A 24,301-nucleotide genomic window follows, 5' to 3' on the forward strand; every position below is an offset into this window, starting at 1 on the left:
TGCCTCTGATCAGTCCCATTATTGCCCAGAGGGAACAATTCCAATCTTAGCATGTACACAGATGGATGATTATTGATCATGGCAAAACCCGAGTCAAAAGGTGAAAGGCCACAAAGCTTCAGCACCTACCACATATCAGCCTTTAGCAGCAGAGAGCAGAAGAATTGGAGACTTACATGGTAACTTACATGGCGGTGGGGATAAGCCACTACGATTTAAAGTGCCACCCATTAAAACAAAGTTCATCTCCTCTCCAGAACACTGGAATACTTCCACATAACGGTCCTTCATCATTTTTTTGTGACATTTTTGAGCCACCATAAAGGCTTTGTCAGCAGATTTCATTTGGATAAAAGCATCGCCTGACGGTCGTCCCTAGGGGAGGCGGGAAGTAATTGTAGGTCAATCTGTTATGAAATCACCCAGATCACAAGAAATGCAGAAAGGACCAAGATCAAACATCAACTGAAAGCCTGTATCGTTATTCCTTTTCTGGCATGAGTGACTCACAACTCAACAATTCTATCTGGGAGCAGAAAAATCAAGACTCATGCAACAAGTGCCCAGTGAACACAATGCTACTTCAGTCCTCTGCAGAGAGAAAAAGAATCATGTAGCATGGAAAAAAATTTTGAGGTCTCTTATCCAAAAGCTGTTCAAAGCAAGACTAACTTTCAATTTACGTCAGGCCACTCATGGCCTTCTCCACTTGAAATTTGAGCATCTCCAGGGGTGAAGGTTCCATATCACCTCTGGGAATCTGTTCAGGTGCTTAGCTAATTTCTCATTGTGATTTTATTTTTTCTCATTTCCATCAACTGGAATGGGGTTTTTGGATTAGTTTATTCACATTGTCTCTTATTCTTTTGCTGTGAAGCCGTAGGAAGAGCCTGGCTTTGCCTCCCCTACAACTACTTTCAAGGTAATAGCCCAAAAGCATGAAGTTACAGATCCTTTGGTAAAATCCATAGCTGCATTGGAGGTTGATTTCCAAGTCTGATTTTCTGCAATCATACAGATATACCTGTCTGTATAAAATACAAAAAACTTCCTTAACCAAAAAAATATACACACACAAAATGCCCCCCCTAAAAAAATATAGTAGATCTCTCATTTGGTTTTTTTAATACCTCAGTATTTCTGTCATGAAGAACTTACTTTTAACACAAGACAAGAGGGAAAATATATCTCTATGATCACATCATTAAAATACACCCAAACCATGATTTTTAATTATCAACTCTCTTTAAAGCCTGAGCAACTGCTAATCAAGTTAGAAAAACCTCATTTTGACACAAAGGGCACTCAACACAGCAGGAACTCTGAAGCTGGCAGAGCAGCTATGCCATCTAAAGGAGAAATTTATGTTGTGTATCTCAAGCCTCTGGCTGAAAACAGCCTCCAGGATAAGGTTATCACTCAAAGAACAAGCTTCATCTTCCCCAGGCTGATGCATATATACATACAGAGAGAGAAAAGCAAGGGTGTATGTAAAAGGGGAAGAGAAATGAGGCAAAGACAGATGAAGAGAACATTGTATTTTCCCAAGGTTGGAGAAGACTAAAGCCAAGATCAGGTAAGCTGCCCTGACTTCTAACCTGTTCAGTCAATGCAAAGTTACCCCTCCCATGCAAAATGCTGTTACCTGCTGATTAAGGACCATGTGAACTCCATGGGGCTTGATATCCCCTGTGGCATCTCCCATAAATTCCAAGATGTCATCAATGCCAGCAGTGTAAGGGAGACCCCTGAGCCGCACGCAGTCGCGGACGCTGCCCGTGGCGATGGTGTACGGTGGGGGTATGACTGGAATGATGGGAGTTGGAAGGGTTGGAATGAGAGGTGTTGACATGTATCGATTAAGTACCTGTTGGCAAAAACCCCACAGCAATGCAGATTTACAATCATGTCTGAGCATAGAGCAGTTCTCACAATACTATTTCCAACATCAGAGAAAAATCCCTTCTTACACCAAGCTATTGCAGTTATTTTCCTGTTGGGCATTTGAAAGTTTTAAACTCAGAAAAGGAGAGGGGAAGGCTAACAAATTCAATTTGCCAGACCCAAATAACAGACTTTTCTCATGTCAATATTAAAAGCCAATTACCGTTTATAGTATCTCAAAAAGGAACATCTGAAATCACATCTGTGCTAATAAACCAGTATTGCCACATACAGTTCTTAGTTAAATCAGGGCAAATTAAAAGAACAGAGACCTGAAATAGCTAGTAAGGAAAAGCACTAATTCTGTTTTATTCTAAGACCTGATTGGTTAAATGAGGGTGCTTATTTGTTTAACCCCAAGTACAGATTTTCTGAGGGAAAAATAAAAATTTTATTATAAAAATATATTCTTATCTTAAAGATAAGAATATATTAAAGATAAGACTTTGATCTCAACATTTTCTCTTGACACATTTCCAAATGACAAAGGGAACACAGGGCGCATGTAGGGGCTTACTGCTGCAAACCATTTTTAGTGATCATTATCACAAATAAACACATTCTACTGAAAGAGATACTAAGAAACAGGTCACAAAGCTTTAGTTTTGTTAAAAGTGATTCGGCTTAGGGAGTTTGTTTCAAGAATCTCCTTGTAATGCATTTCAGGACAGAAATCTCTCTCAGTCGTGTGGAGAATATTACAATTACTTTGTACTAACACGAAACAGATGAGAGCTGGCTTTACTTCTTGTAATTACTCAAACAAGTAGCCTGTAATCTCCTAAGGAATTATCTCTTCCAAACTTATCTAAAAGTTTGGGTGTCAGCCTGGACAGCTGTCATAGAGTAAGAAGCACATACACATAGGTAGAATATAAGTTATATCCAGGTCTCCCTAAAAAAAGTGGAAGGAGAGACTTGGTTGCTGTGACAGAGTGATTTTGCTCCTTAGAGGATTTTGCTTCCTTCTCTCTCAGGAGGGAAGTTGAGGGGGAGAGGGAAATGACACTGCCCAATCTTCACAGCGCACAGATTCTTGGCTGTGGTAATGTCCATATCACGGTAGTAGCAATGATCTACAAGTGTGGATATTCTTTCCCTTGCCCCATTCCTTCTACAGAAAGATTTCACCTGTCACATAAGTTGCACAGTAACTGTATTACACTTTTATAGCCAGTGGTTATGTTAAGACCAGACCAAATCTAATAGTGGTTCCTTCTGGAGCCACCAGTCTAGAAATATTCTGTGTCAGCAAGAAAAATACAATACGTGATGTTTTTCATAGGGACAAGCTGCTGATGACAAAATAAAATGCTTCTACCAGTTTAAGAAGGTAATCATAGGAACTGGTGAAGGATAGGCAAAAACCAGAATATTTTACCTCAGGAAAAAAAAAAAATCCCTTCCTTTCACCAAAAAAATCAGATACATCCTCTTGATTCTTACTTTCCAAGAAAGCAGTTGCCCATTTCATGCCTCTAGATTTGGATTTAATATTAGAAATTCTGTACATGGAGACATGGAGACTAGCATTTAAAGGCAATACTGCAGATTCTCAAGAAGCATTACTACAATAATATCAATGTACTATATTTTTTAGAATTATTTTTGTGATTTCAGTCAGCCTTTAAGGAGAAGAAAAACATGCAATGATTTTCACTTTAGAGTCTGAAGGATGGTAAAAAAAAAAAACCACCCAAGCAGTGGCAGCTTAAAAAAAACTACAAAACAAACACCCCTCCCCAAACGTAACAAAACCAGTGCTGCACAATTTTTCATGTCCATTAGGAATTATGCATTAACCTTTCTTGACATTTTTCATATAATAAATGTTCATGGTTCTCTACAAGGTATTTGTGTGCAAGCATTAGAAGAAATGTTTCAACTGTTCAGTTTTGAGTCTCACAACCAATAGTTACAACCTGTTGGACTTCTGCTGCTGTGCTCCTGAAGAGTTCAATGTAACGCTTTCCAAGTATTTCTTTGTGCTTTTTAAGTGCATTCTGTGCATATTCTTCACAGGAAAATAACACAAATGCATCTCCTGTGGGCCTGCCATCTGGGTACTTGACAAAGAGAAGTCCCTCTTTCCCTCCTGTGACTGGGCACTCCGGCCCCAGGAACCCCAAAACATCTTCCTGGGTAGCAGTGAATGGAAGGCCTCTCATCCTGATGATAACTTGATTTTCCTTGGATAAGAACTGGGCCACTTCATTGGAGGTGCCTGGCAGAGAGATAACAGCACGTGGTATCAGCCAGGAGCGTATGGTCAGTGCTGGGCACCCAGTGCCAGGGGATGCAGCAGCAGGGAAGCACTAAGGAAGAATGCAGCCAGCAACAAACCCAGACAAGACCCAAAACACTACTAACTCTCAGCAATCTGTTTTGATCTGTTTGTTTTTTTAAACCTCTTTATCTACAAGTGCTTCATATTTTAATGAAATCAGAGCAAAGATGAGATTAGTGTGAATTAATACAAGATACACAGATGCTTCCACTGCAAAAGCTGGTCTTCTGCCCAAGGAGAGAAGTCTGAACATAACAGCTCAAATGCTCACAGCTCAATTTCAACAACTTGACAGGGTCAAACATTCTTGGAAGGCAAAACAGGAAAAGCTACTTTATTATCCATTTGCATCTTCAGTCAAGGAAAAAAAAATAACTTGAACAACATTCCTATGAACTGAAGTAATCACATTGAATTCCAGCATCACTTACCTCCTGCAATTTTTAAAAATTCTTCCCCAGTTGCTTTGTAAACCTTGAAAGAAAGAACAAAAAAATCCACATGAAAATCACAATGTTCAGCTTTAAACCATACACACACTTTCACAAGCAAGAGAATTGTGTTTTGGTACTCTGAGCAAAACAGAAGTGCAGTTTGGTTTTAAATGAGAACACAGCCTAAAATATTCAGGTTTCTCTCCAAAGATTTCTTTCAAGTCACAACTTTTTACCTCAATGTATCTGCTACCCATGTGATGCTTGTGCCTTTCCAGGGCAAGGTCTCTCTGTTCAGAATTGACAAACCGAACCAAAGCCTCCCCGTTTCTTCTTCCTTGGGAATTCAGACAAAGAGCCACACCACCTCTGGAAGGTAAAGCCAACAAATATAAGCTTAGTCTGAATCTTTAATACATTCAATAAATAATTGTGAGAGAATAGTAAAGGAATCAGACTTAAACATTAAGATTACAGATTGGAAAAGAAATTGCCACTATCCAAAATTTAATTTTTGTTGTAACACAATTATACTTTAAAATCTGCTTCATTGAGATCATGGATCTCATGTTGTTCACCACTTTCTCAACTCCCATAGAGTTGCAAATTTGTCCTTCCTAGTATCTCAGAGATGCACATTTGAACTTCCCCACCACTCTAAATAAAAAAAAAATATTTTCTCAGTGTTGGAGACCTGGAATATATATGAAGTGACAGGTATGCTAAATAACCTCACTAACCTCACTTTCTCCATATATATGTATACACATAAATCATATGAAAATTTACTCCAAACAGCACATAGAAGTTTCTGAGTGTGGCCTGTTTAGGCGGTATAGAAGAACAACAAGTTGGAATAAAATTAAAGCTTTTTTCATGTCTTGGCCTTTGCTTTGATTAATGCAGTAGGAGTTTCTCCCTTTTGACACTAGCAATAAATGAATGTATATTGGTTTTCAATTGATAAGTCTCTTTTCTTCTTCACACATTTCAAAACTTTTTCTTGCACCCCTAAGGTTGGTAAACCTGTTCAGCTGTCGTGGCCACAGCGTGGGAAGGGGTCAAGTGGGGAAAGACTGAAGGACTCCAGTGGGGACAGTGGGGGATGTGTATAGAGCAAATATTAAAGGAGTTTTCTACTAAAGGCAAAGTGATAAAAAGCAAGGCAAATTCTCCTTATCTTACTTGGCAATGTTGAGTCCTTTGAAAAATCGAGCGATATCCTGGTCTGAAGACTGCCATGGCAAACCTCTGGCACGTATTACTGTCTCACTGTCCACAGTTTCAGATTTACTACTGCACAGAAACAAAAAAGAAAACAAAGTAAGCTTTTACCCGGGTTTTCCAATATTTTATCAAACTTCAGATTACAACTAACTGAATTGTAAATTTGGAGCATATTTTCTGTTGATACTCTCCTATCTCCATTATTCCTTTCAATAAAGAATGGGAAGATAACTTGGATAATTCCTTTATATCTACAACACTGTAGTTGCACAATGTTGTCACCGTGTTGCAATTCCTTAAATAAAAAAATAGGAAAACTGCCTCAACATAAAGTAATGTGGAACTGAATTAATTTTATTTGAAAGATCTAGCAATCCAAGCAACACAAATTACTTATGCCTAAGATATTTCAGTCTGGTCACTGAAATGTATTTGTAAAAAATGAGCCATTCTGTTCCTTTGTCCCTAAACCAAATACCCAGTTCAGCACAGAAAACCACTTTGGGAAGCACCACACAGCTCAGCTCATGCAGGGTGCCCTGGCCATCAGTCAGCCCTGTTGATATAGGGAAAGTTGACAAATATTTCTTCACCCTGGGCAAGATAAGCCAGCCTCGCTGCCATGCAAAACAGAGGCAAGAGAACAAAGAGCATTTAACTTGCAGTGACTTTAAAGAGATGGATTAAAGTACAGCATTCATCATGCCAGCCACAGTCTGGCTGCACTGCAGTGCACGCTGAGTACACTGGGCTGTTCTCAGGAGCCAGCCTGCTTTCACATGACCGTGCGGAAATATTCACAAGCTTTCCTTGCCATACACAAGACTCATCTTTGTTTGTAAACAACCGTGACAAGGGCACTTACCAAGGACCTGTTTCATACTTGTGTTTCACAGTTTCAGGCTCAGCAAATATGTGATCTGTGACAAAACAGGAAGTTTAAATATAACGAGAGTCAGAGATTACTTAAGAATGACAGCGCCACGGCCAATTCTTTCAGAAAAGAAGGATTTCAGCATTCAGTATAAATAGTTAACTTACTACAACCTTCTGAAAGCATGCTGAAAATGATAGCCACCATGGTCTTCACTTGCCACACGCCAAAGTCCTCCTCTGCTTCATCTGTCCCTAGGCCTAGATCTAAACAGGTGATTATAGAAAATAACAGACTTGCACAATCCTTTGTAAACAAGTCATAAGGCTTTCCTGCTATTAGCACAGAACTACTAATCAAATGTATTGGTCTTAGAGGGAAAAGGTGACTATTAGACATGTTACACTGCTCATAAACTGGTTTATATTCACTTCAACAGATACCAGTTTGAAAAATATTGACAGCTTACATAATTGCAGTGTTAACAGTCCAAAAAAGGAAAAGCTGAGTAAATTCCTATCTCTTTAAACATAACTGAACTTCAATCCCATTCAGATGGGCCCCAACAATGCCTCTAATTTGAACTGAGATGTAGAGTATTGTTTGGGTTTTGCTTTTGCTTTATTTTAAACTTAGTGTAGTCAGGATCATTATCTGCGAACAGTGGAAACCTGTAGGCCATCTGGTGCTGAAAAAGCCCACTGACAGCTCAGCTTTTCCTTTAAGATCAAGTACCAATGCAAGAGATGCTTTTCTTTGGCAGATTTACTTTGGCAGATTTACGATTTACTAAAATAAGGTTTAGAAATAAATTAGATTCAATTTGGGAAAAAAGAAAATACAAGCAGAGCCACTCCCCTGACACACACTTAAGCAGACACTCCTTTCACATTACCTGTGAGTTTATACAACCCACATCTAGTTTTATTCTTCTAAACTCTGTTACAATCACAGAGGTAAAACTCAAGGAACTTAACTGATTGTGAGATATAAGCTGCAGCAAAAGGATACATTCTGCCATGCTCTTGATAGTCTGATCTTTCACGGCGGCTGAACTAGGGTAGCAAGTGTGGAATTCTTTGCGCAGATCATAAAAGGAATAGAAGCAGTCTGACAACAAGAAGTTCTGCAAGGAAGGCAAAAGTGTTTGGTTTGTACATGCTATTCCTTTAAACTTCAATTAGTACTTTTGAACTGAATGAGGCACTCTCAGAAATCATGTAGTTCCACGTCACCAGCTTGTTGGTGATGGAGCAGTTTGGTTCCTTTGTAACACAGTTCAAATTCCATAACTCTACAGGACTGGATGTCTACATGAACAAAGACAAATAGCCTCTGGGAGTCAGACCCATGCAAAACAGCTGGAGAGGATGGCTGGGAAAAAAAAATTAAAAGTATCTATGTTTTGTTGTTTAATTCCCATTCTTGACACTATTTTATCTTTTGCGGCTACACTGAAAAGCAGATTTGTACCAAACCATGATGACAGGTTTTAAATAAATATTTCCACAGAATACAAAATCTCTTTCAGCAACTTTCAGGAAAAACCCACCAACTGGCCAGTTCCTTCCATGTCAGCAGCTCTTATTCTTGTGGGGCTCCTGCAGACCCTCTAAGCCAGCAAACTCAAGAGCCACCACCTTGCACAAAGGCAAGGTTCTCCTCTCTGTGCAGGACAGGGTACTCTAAACCCTCCAGGAACTTGGAGCAGAAACTGCTGCTTCATGTGGGAGTAGCAAACAAGATGCAGCTCTGCTTCCCACTGAATAAATGCAGATGGGGAACCACTGCCAGGCCACATCACCACCTGTGTGCTTACCCTCCACAGGACACTGGTTCAACACAAGCCTAAGCAAAGCAATAGCTCTCCATCTCTTCTGCTGAGATTTAATCTGTACCTCTGTTTCCACTCCACATACAGAATTCAAAGTACTTGCATTGCTTCTGCATCCTGTTTTTCCTAATATTCCTCTTCCTTATGTGCATCTGGGAGTTCAAGTAGTATGGCTGACTTTCAAGAGCAAGTGCCTAAAATAACTACTCAGGGCTCAGGCAGGGAGGGGATCATCTTCAATAGTCTCGGGACACTCCAGTTCCCAGGTGGAGCTGTATCACTCCCCTCCCAGTGCTGCCTGCACCAGTTGTGATCTGGTACCTTCTTGGATGTTTCCGGGTGGAGAACTTGTCGGATGAGTAACTGGCCATCACTGCAGAGTGTGTAAGAGCTCCTTCCAAGTACTTTCAAATCACTGGATACCAGCTGACTAAACTGAAAAATGAAGTGAAAAATTTCATTGTACTGACTGATAATTTCATGCACTTGCCATTACTTCAGCACTTTTTTTTTTTTTGAAGGAGATAAAGTAATTCGCTATTTCATAAAAGTTTTTGAAAAAACATGATGGAGAACAGACCTGGCCTCCTGATTAAAGTAAGCAAATAAACTGTATGCATTTGTGGAATAGAAAACAAGAACACACAGAATATAATTTAAAAAAAAAGATTAATTAGGAAGATATGGCAGAATTATGAGTTCATATGAAAAGTGATCATATTACACTGGCAATGTACAAAATCTGGACTAACTGTAATTTAAGCTATTAAATATTTGAAAGAACTTTGAAGATAAATCACAATACTGATTTTGCAATACCTTTTCTTCACTTATAACATCTCTGACTTTGATTATATCCGTAATAATTATTTTTTTAACTTCAAAACCAAAAAACCTACTCATCAGGATTTAATAATGTTTCAAAAATAGCATATTAAGAAAAATCAAACAAATAATGATCTAATACCTTCAAAAGTAAAATTATAATCAAGTCACGTCCAAGCTAATAAAGTTCTTGGTAGAGATAAGGTGTTATGAATACCAGATTAAAAAAAATTATTCCCAGCTCTAGGATGGCTACCCCCCAGCAGATCAATTCTTAAGAGGAAAGGACTCCAGCTGTCTTATTCAACATTATTTTCCATCCTTAGATAACAGTTTCCAGCCTTTCATTACTCTATACCGGTGTTAAATTCCTAATTCCTAATAAATCAGCTAGCATACTATAGTACCTACATGTATCACTAAGCAGTAGCTTGTTAACTAATTTTCAAGGGGACAAATGTAATCATTCTAAGCTTCCCCCTGGGTGCTAACTCCCTCCCAGGAAAGCATCACCTCACAAACAAAGCAATAATTACAATCACGATGCAGTAGCCACCCACTGCTCTCAGCAACAGCTTATAAGTCCAAAACAACCACCCCCAAGAGCAAATTACAAGTTGACTTGAGACTCAGCCAACATCTTTGTGCTGTCTTTTAAGCTGTGTATGGGGAGAAAAGAGAGTTGGTTTGTGTTATCATAACACGTGTGACACTACATCATTACAGTCTCTGCTCAGGAAAGATGATGTCCTCATGACCTGATCCCACAGCTACACAGAACTCACAGTGTGAACAAATGTTGCAGCACCTGCAGCCCAAAGGTAAGGCTCCACAAGGGAAAACATGTGTATTGAACATGATTTAGAAGGAGCAGAGACGTGATTGTCTCTCCAGGCTTCATTTCAAAATAACTGCTCAAACCAATCCAGGCCCTTTTCTAGGCTTGGGCAGCTGACCAGAGTCCCACTAGCATTTTGAGTTCAGAATCCTGTAGTAGTGGGCACTGAGGGGCAGAGCTGGGTAAGGAGGGGCACTCACCTCAGCACCTTGTGTTAAGTTGCTTCATTTGCAGATACATGTACAGATATAGATATGAACATATCTATAAAGTGAAGTTATTTAATTGCAGAGAACATATTTGAAACTATAAGAAGGGTGACTATCCCCCCAAACCAAAAAACTTTATAATGCAATTCTCTACACACTATCAAAACAAACAAAAAGAAAACAAACACACCACACACAGACAAAACAACTAACTAAAAATCAACCAACCTAAACTTGCAGATTTACAAACTTGTTTCCTCCCAATTGCTAGTACAGGCTGTGGTCCTACCACGAGCTGAAATCTTGAAGAACCTGAGGCTTTAAAGCCAGTTATTGTTCAAAGATGATTTAAAGTCAGAAAATTGAGATCTGAGAGTGCTCAAAATACCTCAGTTGATGTGTAAACATCAGCAAAAGAAGAAAAGTGGACTCCAGAGGAACCACTTCAGAAAAGTAGCTCTGTAGATGGCCACAGTCACAGACCAACAACAAATATTCTCACCACAATCACACACATGAGAATTACCTTCTTACTAAATGCAGCAACTTATTAGGTTTGGGATTTTTTTGTTGTTTAACTAATGTGCACAGTAAAGAGCAAATATTTGTAAAAAGGGTTTGGAAATGGTGATAGGAATCAGCCTCCAGAGAGGGTTCTTGCTGAAAGGAAGCAGGTTCAGGGATTCTTGCTGAAAGGAAGCAGAGCCTTACTGATGAACAGCAATAAAACACTCCCCAAACCTTCAACTTTGTACCCTGTGTTACTGAAGATGCTCAAGAGCCAATACAGAGAGTGCACTTTGGGAGCTATTTTGATCAGATACAAGAAGAAATCCAATCCACACAATTTGAAGGAAGCAGCAAATGTAAGCAGCCTCCTGCTGTACACATAAAATGTAAGAACTGTAGATCAAAAAGACTTCATCAAGTTAAAAAAAAAAAAAAAGGAGAAAAATACTCGCACGAGGGAGGAAATGCTCAGGTCAAATGGTGTAAGTCAAGTTAGTAAAAATCAAGACTGTTGCACTGAAATATTCACATTTTTTCCAGGTGGTGTTTCCCACACAACCTAGAGCTGAAAAGACAACACAGATATTTTCAGAAGCCAGTAGTGAGAAGATGCCAGAGTAGTAAAATATTGCATAAGGACACCGATAAGCCCAGAATTCCAACCGTACTAAGGTTTAAAGAATTCCCAAGGATCAGCATTTGTTTTTATTTTTACCAAGCGTAAGTATTTGTATTGCATATTTATTAAATGTCAGTGATAACATTCAACATTGCAAACTCCTTTCCAATGGAACAATCAACATGTCAAAACAATACTCTACTTTTCTTACCAAATGCCAGCAGCTTAAAGTGCTTAGATAAACTGCCACAAGGTTGGCAGGCCTTGCTGGGAGCTTATTTAGAAACTTCTATTTTAGAAACAGCCTGTTTCAAACTTTGGGGTGTACTGCTCTGGAAGAGGGCAAGAAGACTGTGGGAAGAATAGTCAGGATACATAAGCAATCTTTGTTATTCAAACCAGCTTAACTATGGCATGGGTTAACTGAGGAGAGGAAGGGGTAGCAGAGTGAATGGGAAGATTCACTCAGGATCAGAGCACAGGACAAAATAGCCCCAGAGGAATGACAACAGATATTTGAGATCAGCCTGAAGTAGCTTCTTTCATCCACAGGAGATGTCTTCAAATTCTGCAGAGGTTAAGTATGAAAGGCATAGCTGTGGACCTGCTCTTGCTGCTATAGATTACACTGGACCCTCAAGTCTTTCAGGCAATGGACACATGTAACACCTGTGTCAAAAGTGTTAAAGCAGCTAGGGCAGATGTGTTTGTAAAGCCACATTCTTCAGCACAACAAGCCACACCAGTTAAGCAATTCAGCATTGCCCAGGTAAAGCCATCATCAGCCTCCTTTCTTGCACCACAAATTTCAGGCAGTGTTTCAAAAGACAGCCTTGAATCAGCATCCACCCAAATGGAGCAAGCCAAGGACAAGTCAAGACCAGCACCAGATTTACATTACGTTTTTCTGTCTCACATGTTGAACAACCTGTCCACAACTCTGTCATTTCATAAATTCCATCCCCATCTCCTTCACTCCACTAATAAAATCCGTCTCGGCTATTTACCTGCTGTCATTCACCTCCATGCTGCCGTCCAAGCACGCCCCCAGTCCAGCAGGCAAAGCTGCCCCACCTCAACGCTGCCCCCACCAAGCTCACACACCCTGTCTGCCCCGCTCCTCTGCTCCTTCCAGAGCAGTTACACACTGGTAATTACCTGTTTGCATCTTGCAACCAGCCCTCATTTTGACTGCAAGAACCAGTCTATTAGCATCATCCTCCACCTTTCCTGCTTATTCCACCAGATCAGTCTCTCCAGCAAAGCTCTGATGTCATTCCTTCTTTAAAGGAATATGTTCAATAATTCCACACCAAGATTAAAAACAGAACAGAGGGAAGAGGAAGAATCAAACAAGCTGCTCTGTATACTTGCCTCCACGAAACCTAAAAATGTTCTTAGAGAAGAGGTGGTGAGAGGGAAGGACAGACTTTGAACACCAGTTTGAAAAACTGGCTAAACAGGATTTTGGTCATGTAGCTGAGAGTACAAAGAGATTGAAGAGACATGTTTTGCCAGCAGCAAAGTTGGATGAAAGCCAGCACAAGCTGCTGTGTTTTTTACAGATGAATCCCCAGGGACTAAAATAACAGCCCCCTTCGTGTTGCCTTAAATATAGCTGAGCTAAGATGTAGATCTTGGAGAAACAAGAAGATTCTTCATTAGGCTTTTTCTATAGTTATGATGCACGAAAAACTAAAATAAACATCTGCCTATTTGGATAGTCTCATTTCCCTTACTAAAAATAGCTGTCATCCTTGAGAAAGGCCACTGCATCTGTGCTGTATCTGTGCCTGGCATGGTAATTAAATACTGAGATAATTCAGGCACAGAATGCACCCATGCTGTCAAATGGAATGATTTCTAAAACACCATGGCACTCTGGGGGATTCTTTCTTCAAATCACCTCTGAGAAGTAACAGAAAATTCAGGTGCCTCTTACACATCAGATTTCCAGCAGCTCCTAGTGAGTCTTTAAAACAGGATCTTTTCCTTTAGTTATGCACAGAATTTCTCTGTTTTGCTTCTTTTGGCCCTACTGACCCATCACAGCTAAGACAAGATAAAATCATTCACAGAGCTTCAGAATTAAAGTCATCCTTGCAGTTTAAGCAGGTCTGGAATGCCATGTTACAATATAACATAAAAATCCAGAAAACAGCCTAGCTTGTAGTCCACACTTAGGCTAGACTTGAATCTATTTCAAGTAGAAAGATGAGTTATATTTATCAATATTCTTTGCAGAAAGAATTGTCCTCACAGTGTAGGGATCTGGTTTCAAATTAGCAGTATCAACAGGATGTTACTAAATAGCACAGAGTTTACAATTTGGTGATTGCAGATGAATACATGGTCTACTTTCTGCAAGATCAGCATATCAAGAAGTGCTCATTTTTTCATCCATGCCATCTTTAGACTTGGGAGGGTGAACAGATCATATCTGGTCCAGTCAAAATTTGAGACATGAGACAGAGAGATGCTAGTTGATTTGGCTTAAAGCTTGTTGAAAGACTTTGAACAGATTTAGCATAATAGATTGTTGTTTTGCAAAAAAAAAACCAAAAACCCCAAGCAAACAAAACAAAACCCACCAAAACAAACAAAACCCCTGACAATAAAATATTTTCAGGAATGAGAGTTTTTTGTCATTATTAAGAAGAAAACTTTCAGGAATAACTTAGAAGAAAAGTTATTTTGGCTCACTTAGGACTTATACTCTGATATATTCCCTTGAGCTTAAAAACCCCTTATATTACTAAAATGAAACTTTTCTAGAGAAAGTGAAAATAAGACTCCACAAATGTGTATAAGATCTGTATAGTATAGGAATTTAAAAGTTTTGTCTGAGGCATATAAATGTGCACTGCTTACACCTCCTTTGTGCAAACCTATGACTAAAGCCATAGTGTTTATAACCATGGATGCTTTCCAGTCTAACTTGTATTTTAAAAAAATCATCACCACTTATTAGACATTACTGCAATTCACAACATTAGAGCTTTAGACTCTCTTTCAGGCTTTTGGTGTGAGTCATTCTTTGCTTGTAGCATTGAGCATATAACAATGATCAGTCTTCTTTCAGTTAATAGCAGCATGGAAAACAAAGGATAATCTTCAAAAAGGTTTCACTGAAGATTTTCTATTCCCAGTTCTGTTTCAACAGGCAAAAGGTACTGCAGTTGTTGCCTCAAAGCCTGATTTTATGCGAAGTCCTCTACAATTTATTCCACAGAACACCCAAACCAAATTATACAGTTGCAGGTGTGGTTCCTGAAAAAAGATCTCCAGCAGATGAACAATGAAAGAGGCTGCTGAGAGAAGTTGCAGATTCTTCATCGTTGAAGACACTAAAGACCCAAGTGGCCATGGTCTTTGGCAGCACACTCAAGTGCCCCTGCTTTCAGGGCTTGAACAGAGGTTTGGACAGGTGCTGCACACCCTGCTGCTTCTCAGCTGTTCCATAGGTGCCTTCCAGTGCCTCCCACCACTTTGGACTCTCTTTTGCCCACTCTGCAGCTCCACCCAAGATCAGGACACCAATGGCACCACAGTGTACTTGAGGGGATAGGGGTGTTTGGGAAAGGACATGTTTTCCAGGATGGGGGGAAGTGAAGGAGATCAAGAGTTGAGATGCAGCCAAATCTCATTAACAGAACCTGTCTGCCACAAAAACATAAGCAAGATTGGAGCACCACTGAATCCTGAAGTTTGTCCGAAGAATTAAAGGGTCTCATACAGCATGAGAAAAGTCAGGAGGAACAAGCCATGGCTGTGGTATACAAAGCTTGCACACACACAACATACCATGACATGTCAGCCTAGGGAAATATTTTCACTTGGACTTTGTGCCTCAGTTCCTACACCCATGAGGGTTTCACATTTATTTACAATACTCTCCATGAGCAGTCTTCTGCTCCTTCACTCTTCCAGCCCTGGTGATAATGTCAGCCTTATCCATGCAATGGAGGAATTTAAAGCATGTCAATACTACTGGGAGGTGCACAGACTGCATTTCAGCACTATTTACAAGTATGATAACCCTTTATTGTGCTGGGTAACTTTTTAAACAGAGAATCCTATAGTAAGCCCTTGCCTTTGTTCATCTGTTAACTGATATTCCACATGGCTGATAATGGACACATGGTGACCTTGTACTGAAATTGCTGTATGGAAAAAAAAGAAAAAAAGTATAAGCCTCAGTGTAGCCACAAGCTACAAATAACTTCTTTTCACCTTCTAGCTAAACAGGGGTAAAAATACTGTGTTGAGACACCATTCAGACATAAACATGAAAAAGAAATTGCCCCTTGGTTTTAATTCATTGCAGGGCAAGCATGCAGGAGATGACAGAGGCAGCCCACGTCCATTCACTAGAAATGTTCAAAAATAATATTGCCAGTTGATTTCTCCTATTAGGAGGAAGGCAATTATTTGCTCTACTGAACACTAATGCCTGAGATTACTTAGTGACTGCAGACTAGCTTGGACAAAGGCAGGGGGTTCATTTCCAGCTTGCCAGAGAATCTGATTTTGCTCAGTATGACCAGTCAAGTTACATATCACCTTATACCTCTTGATGGCCTAGAAACTGCATTAAATAACAGAAGGACTAATCAGTCACAAAGGCCACCATAAATGTACTCAAGAGAGACATTACATAGTGGCCAAAACCAGTTAGAGTACAGATCCATCGTTGGAATTTGCAAGTGTAAGAGCAAATTTACCCTGCTAAGTCTCAAGGAGAGGCAGGATGTGGCACTGAACTTCAAGCACTGGAGACTGCCTTCTCCTCAAGTACATTATGCTTCTTCTTACTACCTGATAAATCTGCTGCCACTTTGTCTTCTTTCCTGAACACAGATCCATTCTAGGTGCTGCACATCCTGCTGCTTCTCTAGATGTTCCAAAGCAGTTTTCTCCACACCAGCTGCTTATTTAGACAAACTCCTGTTGTTGCCTCTCTCGCAGAGAGAAATGGATTCTTTTCCACTTATGCCAAAGGGGACAACAAGGGAGCAAAAGGGGACAACAGGGTCTCAGCTATCCTAGGCTTGGGGTTCTGCCATGAAATTCCAATCACAAATCTTCAAAATAAGTAGGAGTTGAAAAACACAGAATTATGTTTTCAAGAGTATTTATTATATTCACTTTTATTTTTTTACTTCATTGGGAAGCTGAAGTTACAGGAAATAATACCACCTTCTCCTCCTCCTTGTTGTCACCTCACAGGTCACCACAAGTCTCTCAAGAGAGAAAGACCTACAGACACCTCTTATAATTACTGCAAGACTTCAAGGGGGAAATGAAAGGTATTCTTCAAGTTTATTGCATCCTTCCACTCAATAAAACAGAGAAAAATCCTTTAAAATTTATTATACTCCTTCAGAATTAATAGCAACTTTAAACTTGCTGATGAGAGTAGCCTACAGCTAATTTCCTGCATAAAAATAAGTTTGTTCAGTGTTGTTCAGCAACAGGTGGAACATGAATACAGAAACTGAGCAACAATTGTCATGGTTTGTCTGTCCAGTGACACTCTCTGGAGCTTAGAAGACAGACCATTGTTACTCAGGGCTGTGGTAAACTGTTTTAAAGATGAAACTTCCACATTATTTCTTTCTGTTCATTTTAATTGGACCTGGGTCTTTGTGCAGCAAATTAAACAATAGCTACCTAAATGCTTTAATTCTTCCTAGGAAAGAATGCAAACATCTAACCTTCTGCCATGAAAAAGATCTGTCCAAGCCATGCCCCTTGAGCATTTTATGACCATTTTTGATTAATTATTTCTTAGATGGAAGTTTGAAACACCAGATTATTTGCATGGTTTCCAGCTAAGGTATCTACAGCATCTAATTCAGGTAATGCATTAAGCATAAAAGGCAAGACCATGGCTCAGGCCATCTGAATGTCACAGCAATCAGGTCACAGGCTTTTATCTTCAAAAGCACAACCTGTTTTAATAAGAGAGTGTTGAAATATGCAGAGTACTCCACAAATAAGCTACTTGAAGTTAGCCTTGTGTAAGATAAACACCCCAGTCCAGCAACGTAAGAATTTCAGAGTTTGTGGACTTTACTACTACATGATGTGTAAGGAAACTGCTAAATAAAGAAACACTTACTGAGATAAACTATGTTTTCACTTTAAATTAATCTGTGTGAAAGAGGCCATAGCTGTCAAAACCAACACAATAACACAAAAATATGCATATCTTGCAAAACATGTAATCATTTGTTAGCACAGATTATTCATAAGTCTGATTTTAAGCAAAAAGAAAATTTTGAATACTACTAATACAAAACAATCCCTACTCTGTCAACCTTTTACCTACATTTCAAGCAGGTTTACAATGGTGCCTCACAGTCCTCACAGGCTGCTTGCTATCAGCTCAACTCACAGAGCAAGTCATTACAGCCTGAAAGACAAGGTTGAACATACTTTCCAAACTCTAGGTTTTAATTAATGCCATGACTGCAACATTTCCCAAAGTCTTGATATAAGCACAAGCTCTCTCCCAGTGTTCTATACCTCCCTCACTCCCACTCACCTCTGTTTCAAGGACAAACTTTCATTAGCAATGTGATCTTTAGCACTGGCTCTATTGACTGTAATGCTTGGTACTGCTCTATTTACTCAACACTACCTCATTGTTTGTAGTGCAAGCTTAACCAGTTGTAGGAGAATAGCCAATGCCTGCAAAATTAAAGCATTTTTTTTTTCTAATAGGTTGTTTCACAAGTTTGTTTTTTTTTTTTCAGTAATACTCAGGGAAAGTAAAAAGATGAGGCAACACCAAAAGAATGAAGAGACACTTATCATCCACAACCCAGTTTCCTGCATGATTTTCCTCATACTTCTGCCTCTCCATTAAACTTGTACTGTAAGAATATCATAAGCATGGACTTTCCTGAATAACAGCCTTGAAATCTATGAAGTATCTTTGCTTATATAAGAATCCAACTGATTCTTGATCAAACCCATACGAATATCAGCAAAAGAAAGTCAAACTTTCTTAAATTGACTCTGCTTTACTTTGTAAATGGGGGAGTGTTCCCTTTCTTGTACAAACATGTTTTCACAAATACATAAAGGACAAGTGGAAGTAGATCCCTAAGTCAGTTTGCCTTCAATCTCTCAAACTTTCAAGTCACAGATTAGGGCAAACATCAAAAATTGGTAATGACTCATAAGGAAAAAAGAGAGTGAGAAATTATTGGAGGCATGATTTTAGCAGTTCACAACTGAGAAAGACCGAAATTTACTTGGCCTTCGAAGGGATTCAGACCTGCCCAACACAGAACAAGGACATTAATGGTTACACTATTTGGATGTTGCTTGCTCTTACAGAACTACATCCTCCCTTTCAGGCAACTTACTGCTTCCAAAGCAAGCTCCTTGTGACTGAAAGACTTGACATGAGTTTGTCTGAATGTGAAGCAGGTCACAGCTTCTTGTGATCAAATCTTAGCACTTGAGATTTACAGAGAAAGGGTGTTGATTTATATTTACTTCTGTTTCTTTAAGCATAACCACAAGAACAGCAGCTTTCTTCTTCACTTCATATTTACAAGGTGCCATCTCACATGCTTTACAATAATCTGAAGTCCTGCATAAGTTTAATTCTCTTGTAAGAAATAACACTGAGACACTCGAGTTACCAATCAAGCAAACTGCAAAACTCTGTCACAGTCATATTATTGTGACAATTAATTATTTCCAACTCTGTATCTCTCATGATCCCCCTCCAATCCAATGGTATGTCATTCTAGAGGATTGATGTGTTATGCAATGTCTTGTGTATTTCTTAAGCTGCAAAGTTAACTTAAATCAACTTTCTGCTACAATAAGGTCTGGTTACACAGCCAAACTTCACAGGGTTTTTTTCACTTTTATTTTTCAAGTTACATTATTATAGTACTACTTTCCTCTTAGTGCAATTCACTGCAACAGACTTACTTACCAAGCAAGTAAACATCTTTACAGAAGCTACAGAATTAATTTCACACACTGCCAAAGCTGACACAGCTCATTATAATGTTAAAGCACATGCTTACATTTCTCTACAATAAGAGCCAGAGAATGGAAACCTCACTGATTAAGTTTTGATTTGAATTCAATAAGAATGATAACAAAATTCAGAGACTGTTCTAGACCTTTAGCAACAGAATCTTTCATTTTAAGCTAACAGGTGCCCAAATCATCACAGGAGCCAAGTTTTTGCAAGAAGGAATACAACTGTTTCTTAACCTTAAGTTTCTAACCAGTATTTTAGTGTTAATAAAATCCATTTCTCAATCCTTTTTTGCCACACTCTGCCCACTGCAGCTCTACAAAGAAAGGCAGCAGGAGGAAAGAGAAACCAAAATATTTTGAAATAGAAGTTTGGGGGAAGTGAGAGAATTAGTTTTAGTTGTTTTGTTTTGTCTCTCATCAAAAGGGGTGATCATTTGAATTTCAATTCCCAATACCTTTTGCTTAATATTTATCTCATAACTCACATCTACCTTCACAGCATGTGGATTTAATGAATGAGGGACAAATAAGCAAAGCAGCTGTTTGTGAACAAAGCAGGAACAGAGGCTATTGTATAGAAGTACACTGGAGCAAGTTGTCAACAGTTCAAAGAACATCACCACAGATTTATCAGAGCAAAGCACTGAAACATGGTTTGTAGAACAAACATGACTTCTGACTCAAGACTCTCCTAGAACACATGTCAAGGTGTCTTTCAGAGCATCAATTTTCCTCCTTTTTATTGGCATAAGGTTGTAGCTAACAGAAAACAACATGATATCTCTGCAGGAAAGAAAAAAAAAACTTTTCCAGAGGAGATAGGAGATGGCAAAGACATGAACATGAGGAAGAATTACTGGTTTTGTTTCTAATTAAGATTAATCAAATTTCCACTTTTAATGACAGAAATTATAAAATGAGCGTTGACATTATGATGCTAAAAATTTGATCTTTAATCAGCATTTTTAGTTCTGGCCACAACACTGCTTTGCTAGCAGTATCAATTCTAGCAACTGGGCATCACTCTGAAACCCAACTGCTCAGCAAAGCAGTGCTGCAAGAGATTGACAGAGACATTGTCCTCATTTGGCAGCACTCAGCTACCCAAGAACTTAACATATAACTTAAAAGTGTTGGTTTATTAAAAGGGGGAAAAAGATCAAGTAAACCAACATACAGATTGAGGAAGTGTGCAGCCCTTTCAAAATGCTACCAGAGGAAGAGAGAAACAGCACAGGTTTGCAGACAAATCCACACACTTTTCTAAGCTGCTTCCATGTTAACAGCAAAAACAGATAGAAGCACTGCACATATAAGTACTGCCAAAATAATAGAATACAAATCATTTAGGTTGGAAAAGATCTTCAAGACCATTGAGTCCTACCATTAACCTGACAGCACCAGGTTGACCACTAAACCATGTCACTAAATGCCCTATCTACATGTTAAAATCCTTTATGCTTCATTTATTCCTCAGCCACTTTTGAAAACCCTGACAATAATTCATTAACACATTTCCAGTGATCTTTTCAGTAGCTATTTAGAGCAAGTTAGAGGAAAGAGGTTCAAAGTCTCTGAGGATCATGCAATCCAGCAATCTTTGTATTAAAATGCTTCTACCATCTATTTTGCTGTCTTTCAACGACTTTAAAAAAACCTGCAAGAACAATTTCAAGAGAAACTCAAGTATTCAGACATATTTTAGCTGTGGAAATATCCAAATGTATTAGTGACACAGTTTACAAACATGGCACAACATCACACCCTGTGAAGACAGGCACCTCAAGCTGTTCTGCAAGCTCATAGTAAAGTTTATTTGTCCATGTACGCTAATCCCAGACTTAGTAATTAACTGTTACTGTTCAACTTCACCAGAAAATGTAGCAACATCTGCTATCACAAAAAAGTCTACTCGTATCCTCAAACCACTGGGATAAATTATTCACTTCTCATTAATATTGGCACTTCTAGTTTTAAAAGAAGATAGCCCAGCTTGCCAAGGCTACCACACTTTTATGCCTATATGGAAAACAATATGCAACTTTAGACAAATTCTTTTATTTTATTCTCCGCTCATTCAGAAGTGAAATGCACCTAAATACAGGAACAAAGCAAGGAACCTTTCTATTTCCTACAAGGAATACTTGAGGAATTCAGATAAAAGTATTACAGCCTTTGGAGAAGGTAATGTCACTACTTTTCCAAATGACATAACAGAACATAAGTGCTACCAATAACAAATGGATCACATGATCTACATATGCATATTTCTGTATACACATATATATATATATTTAATATACACAACAGAAGAACTGTTTATGCTATGAAGTCTTTTCTGGGCTTTTTGAGGGAACAGATTTGAGTGTTTCAATAATAATGTAATGGGTTACAGAGCTGGGTAGTGCTGAGAATTTGTAAAGAGAAAAATAGTTTATCTAGGCCATCAACAATAGAATTGCAACTAAGGTTCTGAAAAAAGATTTAATCATAGCTAAAAAATAATAAAAATCCACACTGCAACATCCTACAGCTACAGGAAGCATATCCTTACTTCCCACAGTAAATATTGATGATATTCCAATAAGAAGTATGCAACATAATTTAACCAATCCTCATCTATGTTTATCAATGAAAATAGAGAGCCATTGGATGTTAATAAATGTGAAAACTCTGCATAAGGCTACCTGCACACAGGACACTCAGCCCTCCTGTAAGAGCAGGAATCCACCACTTACCTACCCTGACAACCTGAAGGCCCTTGTGTCTATCAGGAAATCCTCATCACTCACTGCTGATGCCAAACCAAGGCCACAGTTTCACATAAATTGCTCAGTGCCATACCTGTCTTAAAATGTTACCCTCCTTTCACCCACACCTTAGTGCTATGGCTGCCCTTGGGAAAACTTCCTAATCTGTCACATGTGCATCAGACAAAACCACTCCAAACCAGAACTGCCTTCAACTCAGAGCAGTGCCCTGCTCCAGCTCAATCTGCAGCCCCAAAGACTTTTGTACAGGCAGAATGCAGGAGGGAGGGCCATGTAGCAGCACCTGTCTAAGTGAAAGGTGCCACTGAAGTGTTCAGGAACAGAAACAGCTTAAGCTGGTATTGCCATCAGACGTGTTGGATCATGAAAACACAACCAAAGGGTGTAGTTTCACAGGATGTGAGCTTGGACAGCAAAGCAGTTTTAAGTTCCCACCCCATCTGCTCATTTCAGTGATCCTGTTTACAGCACAGCTTCACAAAGAGTTTTACTGACACAACAAAAAGATGGCAAAATCTGGTGAAGGGCCAGGGGAGAAGCTGGCTTTACTGCTGAAGCCAAATCTTGTGAAATGACACCCTAAGTGTTTGTTGTGGAAAGAACAGCCTGTCTAGTAACACTTGCCAAAGATTCACCAAACACCTGCTCCAAACCGTCAGAATTCAGACCCAGCAAATACCTCAAACCCTGTTGGAAGTTTTATGGAGGTGATGCAGCCAACAAATAACCTGAAGTTGGAAGATCAACTATATGACTCAAAAAAAAAAATAAAAAAAAATAAAAAAAATAAAAAAAAATAAAAAAAAAGGTCACCCTGCATTTTCAGATTTTTCTGCAGTTCAAAGACTGGGAGGTGTACTAAAATAAATTTTAAAAATAATTTATCCAAAATGAAGATGTGACAGCTGGCAAGGGAGCCAAGAAAATTTTCTGCTAGCACTTTGTGAAGAAGAAGCTGCAGAACAAGTTTCTCTTAAAAAAGGGGTTGTAACCGGTTTATCAGGTTAGAGGAATTAATGAGTTCTTCCACCTCTCCCCCCATGCCATTTGTTTCCAAAGCTCATTTAACCAGCTTGTTTCTTGCTGAATTCGCTGAAAATAAATTGCACCTGCAGCTCAGCTGGATGATCAATAGGCTTGACGATGATCAAACATGCTTGAGGGAACTGGCAATTTGTTATCACCTGATAAAGTGGCAACCACTCAGTATTTTCAATTTGAGCATTACTTAGGAGAGTGTCTGGGCAGGGAAGGCCCAGCTTTGTCTCTCTATATATAACAGTATGAATCAAAATATTCACTGGTGTATTTGATTTAATATATTCAATCAGCAAGACTAGGAGAGTTCTTTTAAACAAATTTTTAATATTTTAATGTCAATACATAGATTAAAATTGAATATTTTTAGTAGGTCCAAAAGCAAAGCCAGGTCTCATATGAGAATGTCTCCCTTTTTATGTATATCGTTCAAAGAAAGATGGTAATTACACCTAAATACTGCAGACAGTTTTCCAAAATTATTAGCTCTTCTTACACTTATCCTTTTTCAGGAAGACATGCAAATATTGCCTTGCAAAAGGAAAGTAACATGTCTTAAGGCAAGTCATGCTGATTCAGCCAGGTTTTCTGTATGGGAGGGATTAAGAAATCCACAACACTTTCAACTTCATATGGGATTTTTAACTTAGAGCCCCCGTGGCTACAATCAGGGAAGCACATGAGGATGTCAGCTTTTTGATGACAGAGTAATGGGGCTGAGAGAAAGGCAAAGTTCATTTTGGTTTTGCTCTTTAAAAGCAAGGTTCCATTCCTACAAAATTTCAGACAGCAACCTGAGAATTAATGCTCTCCCTTAAAAGCCTGCAAAGTGGGAAACTATAAAGCTACAGCAGTTAACTTGAAAAGTATAAATA

General features: G+C 38.9%; 1 protein-coding gene across 5 annotated transcripts in view; it reads right to left on the minus strand.

The window, feature by feature from the left end:
- ESRP2 (epithelial splicing regulatory protein 2) overlaps positions 1 to 24,301 on the minus strand; it is a 43,011-nt gene that overhangs the window by 14,063 nt on the left and 4,647 nt on the right. For 3 of the 5 annotated variants that reach the window (XM_038148137.1, XM_038148133.1, XM_038148136.1), the window contains exons 4-13: positions 8,922 to 9,035; positions 7,778 to 7,892; positions 6,934 to 7,032; positions 6,758 to 6,812; positions 5,851 to 5,961; positions 4,902 to 5,034; positions 4,663 to 4,705; positions 3,867 to 4,168; positions 1,646 to 1,867; positions 177 to 375 (exon numbers count right to left, since the gene is read on the minus strand). In XM_038148137.1, coding sequence (XP_038004065.1) covers positions 177 to 375; positions 1,646 to 1,867; positions 3,867 to 4,168; positions 4,663 to 4,705; positions 4,902 to 5,034; positions 5,851 to 5,961; positions 6,758 to 6,812; positions 6,934 to 7,032; positions 7,778 to 7,892; positions 8,922 to 9,035 — 1,393 coding nt within the window. The remainder of the gene's footprint in view (positions 1 to 176; positions 376 to 1,645; positions 1,868 to 3,866; positions 4,169 to 4,662; positions 4,706 to 4,901; positions 5,035 to 5,850; positions 5,962 to 6,757; positions 6,813 to 6,933; positions 7,033 to 7,777; positions 7,893 to 8,921; positions 9,036 to 24,301) is intronic. The other 2 variants (XM_038148135.1, XM_038148134.1) reach the window with 2 other exon arrangements.

The sequence above is a fragment of the Motacilla alba genome, chromosome 11 (assembly GCF_015832195.1).
Source record: "Motacilla alba alba isolate MOTALB_02 chromosome 11, Motacilla_alba_V1.0_pri, whole genome shotgun sequence".
Taxonomy (NCBI): domain Eukaryota; kingdom Metazoa; phylum Chordata; class Aves; order Passeriformes; family Motacillidae; genus Motacilla; species Motacilla alba.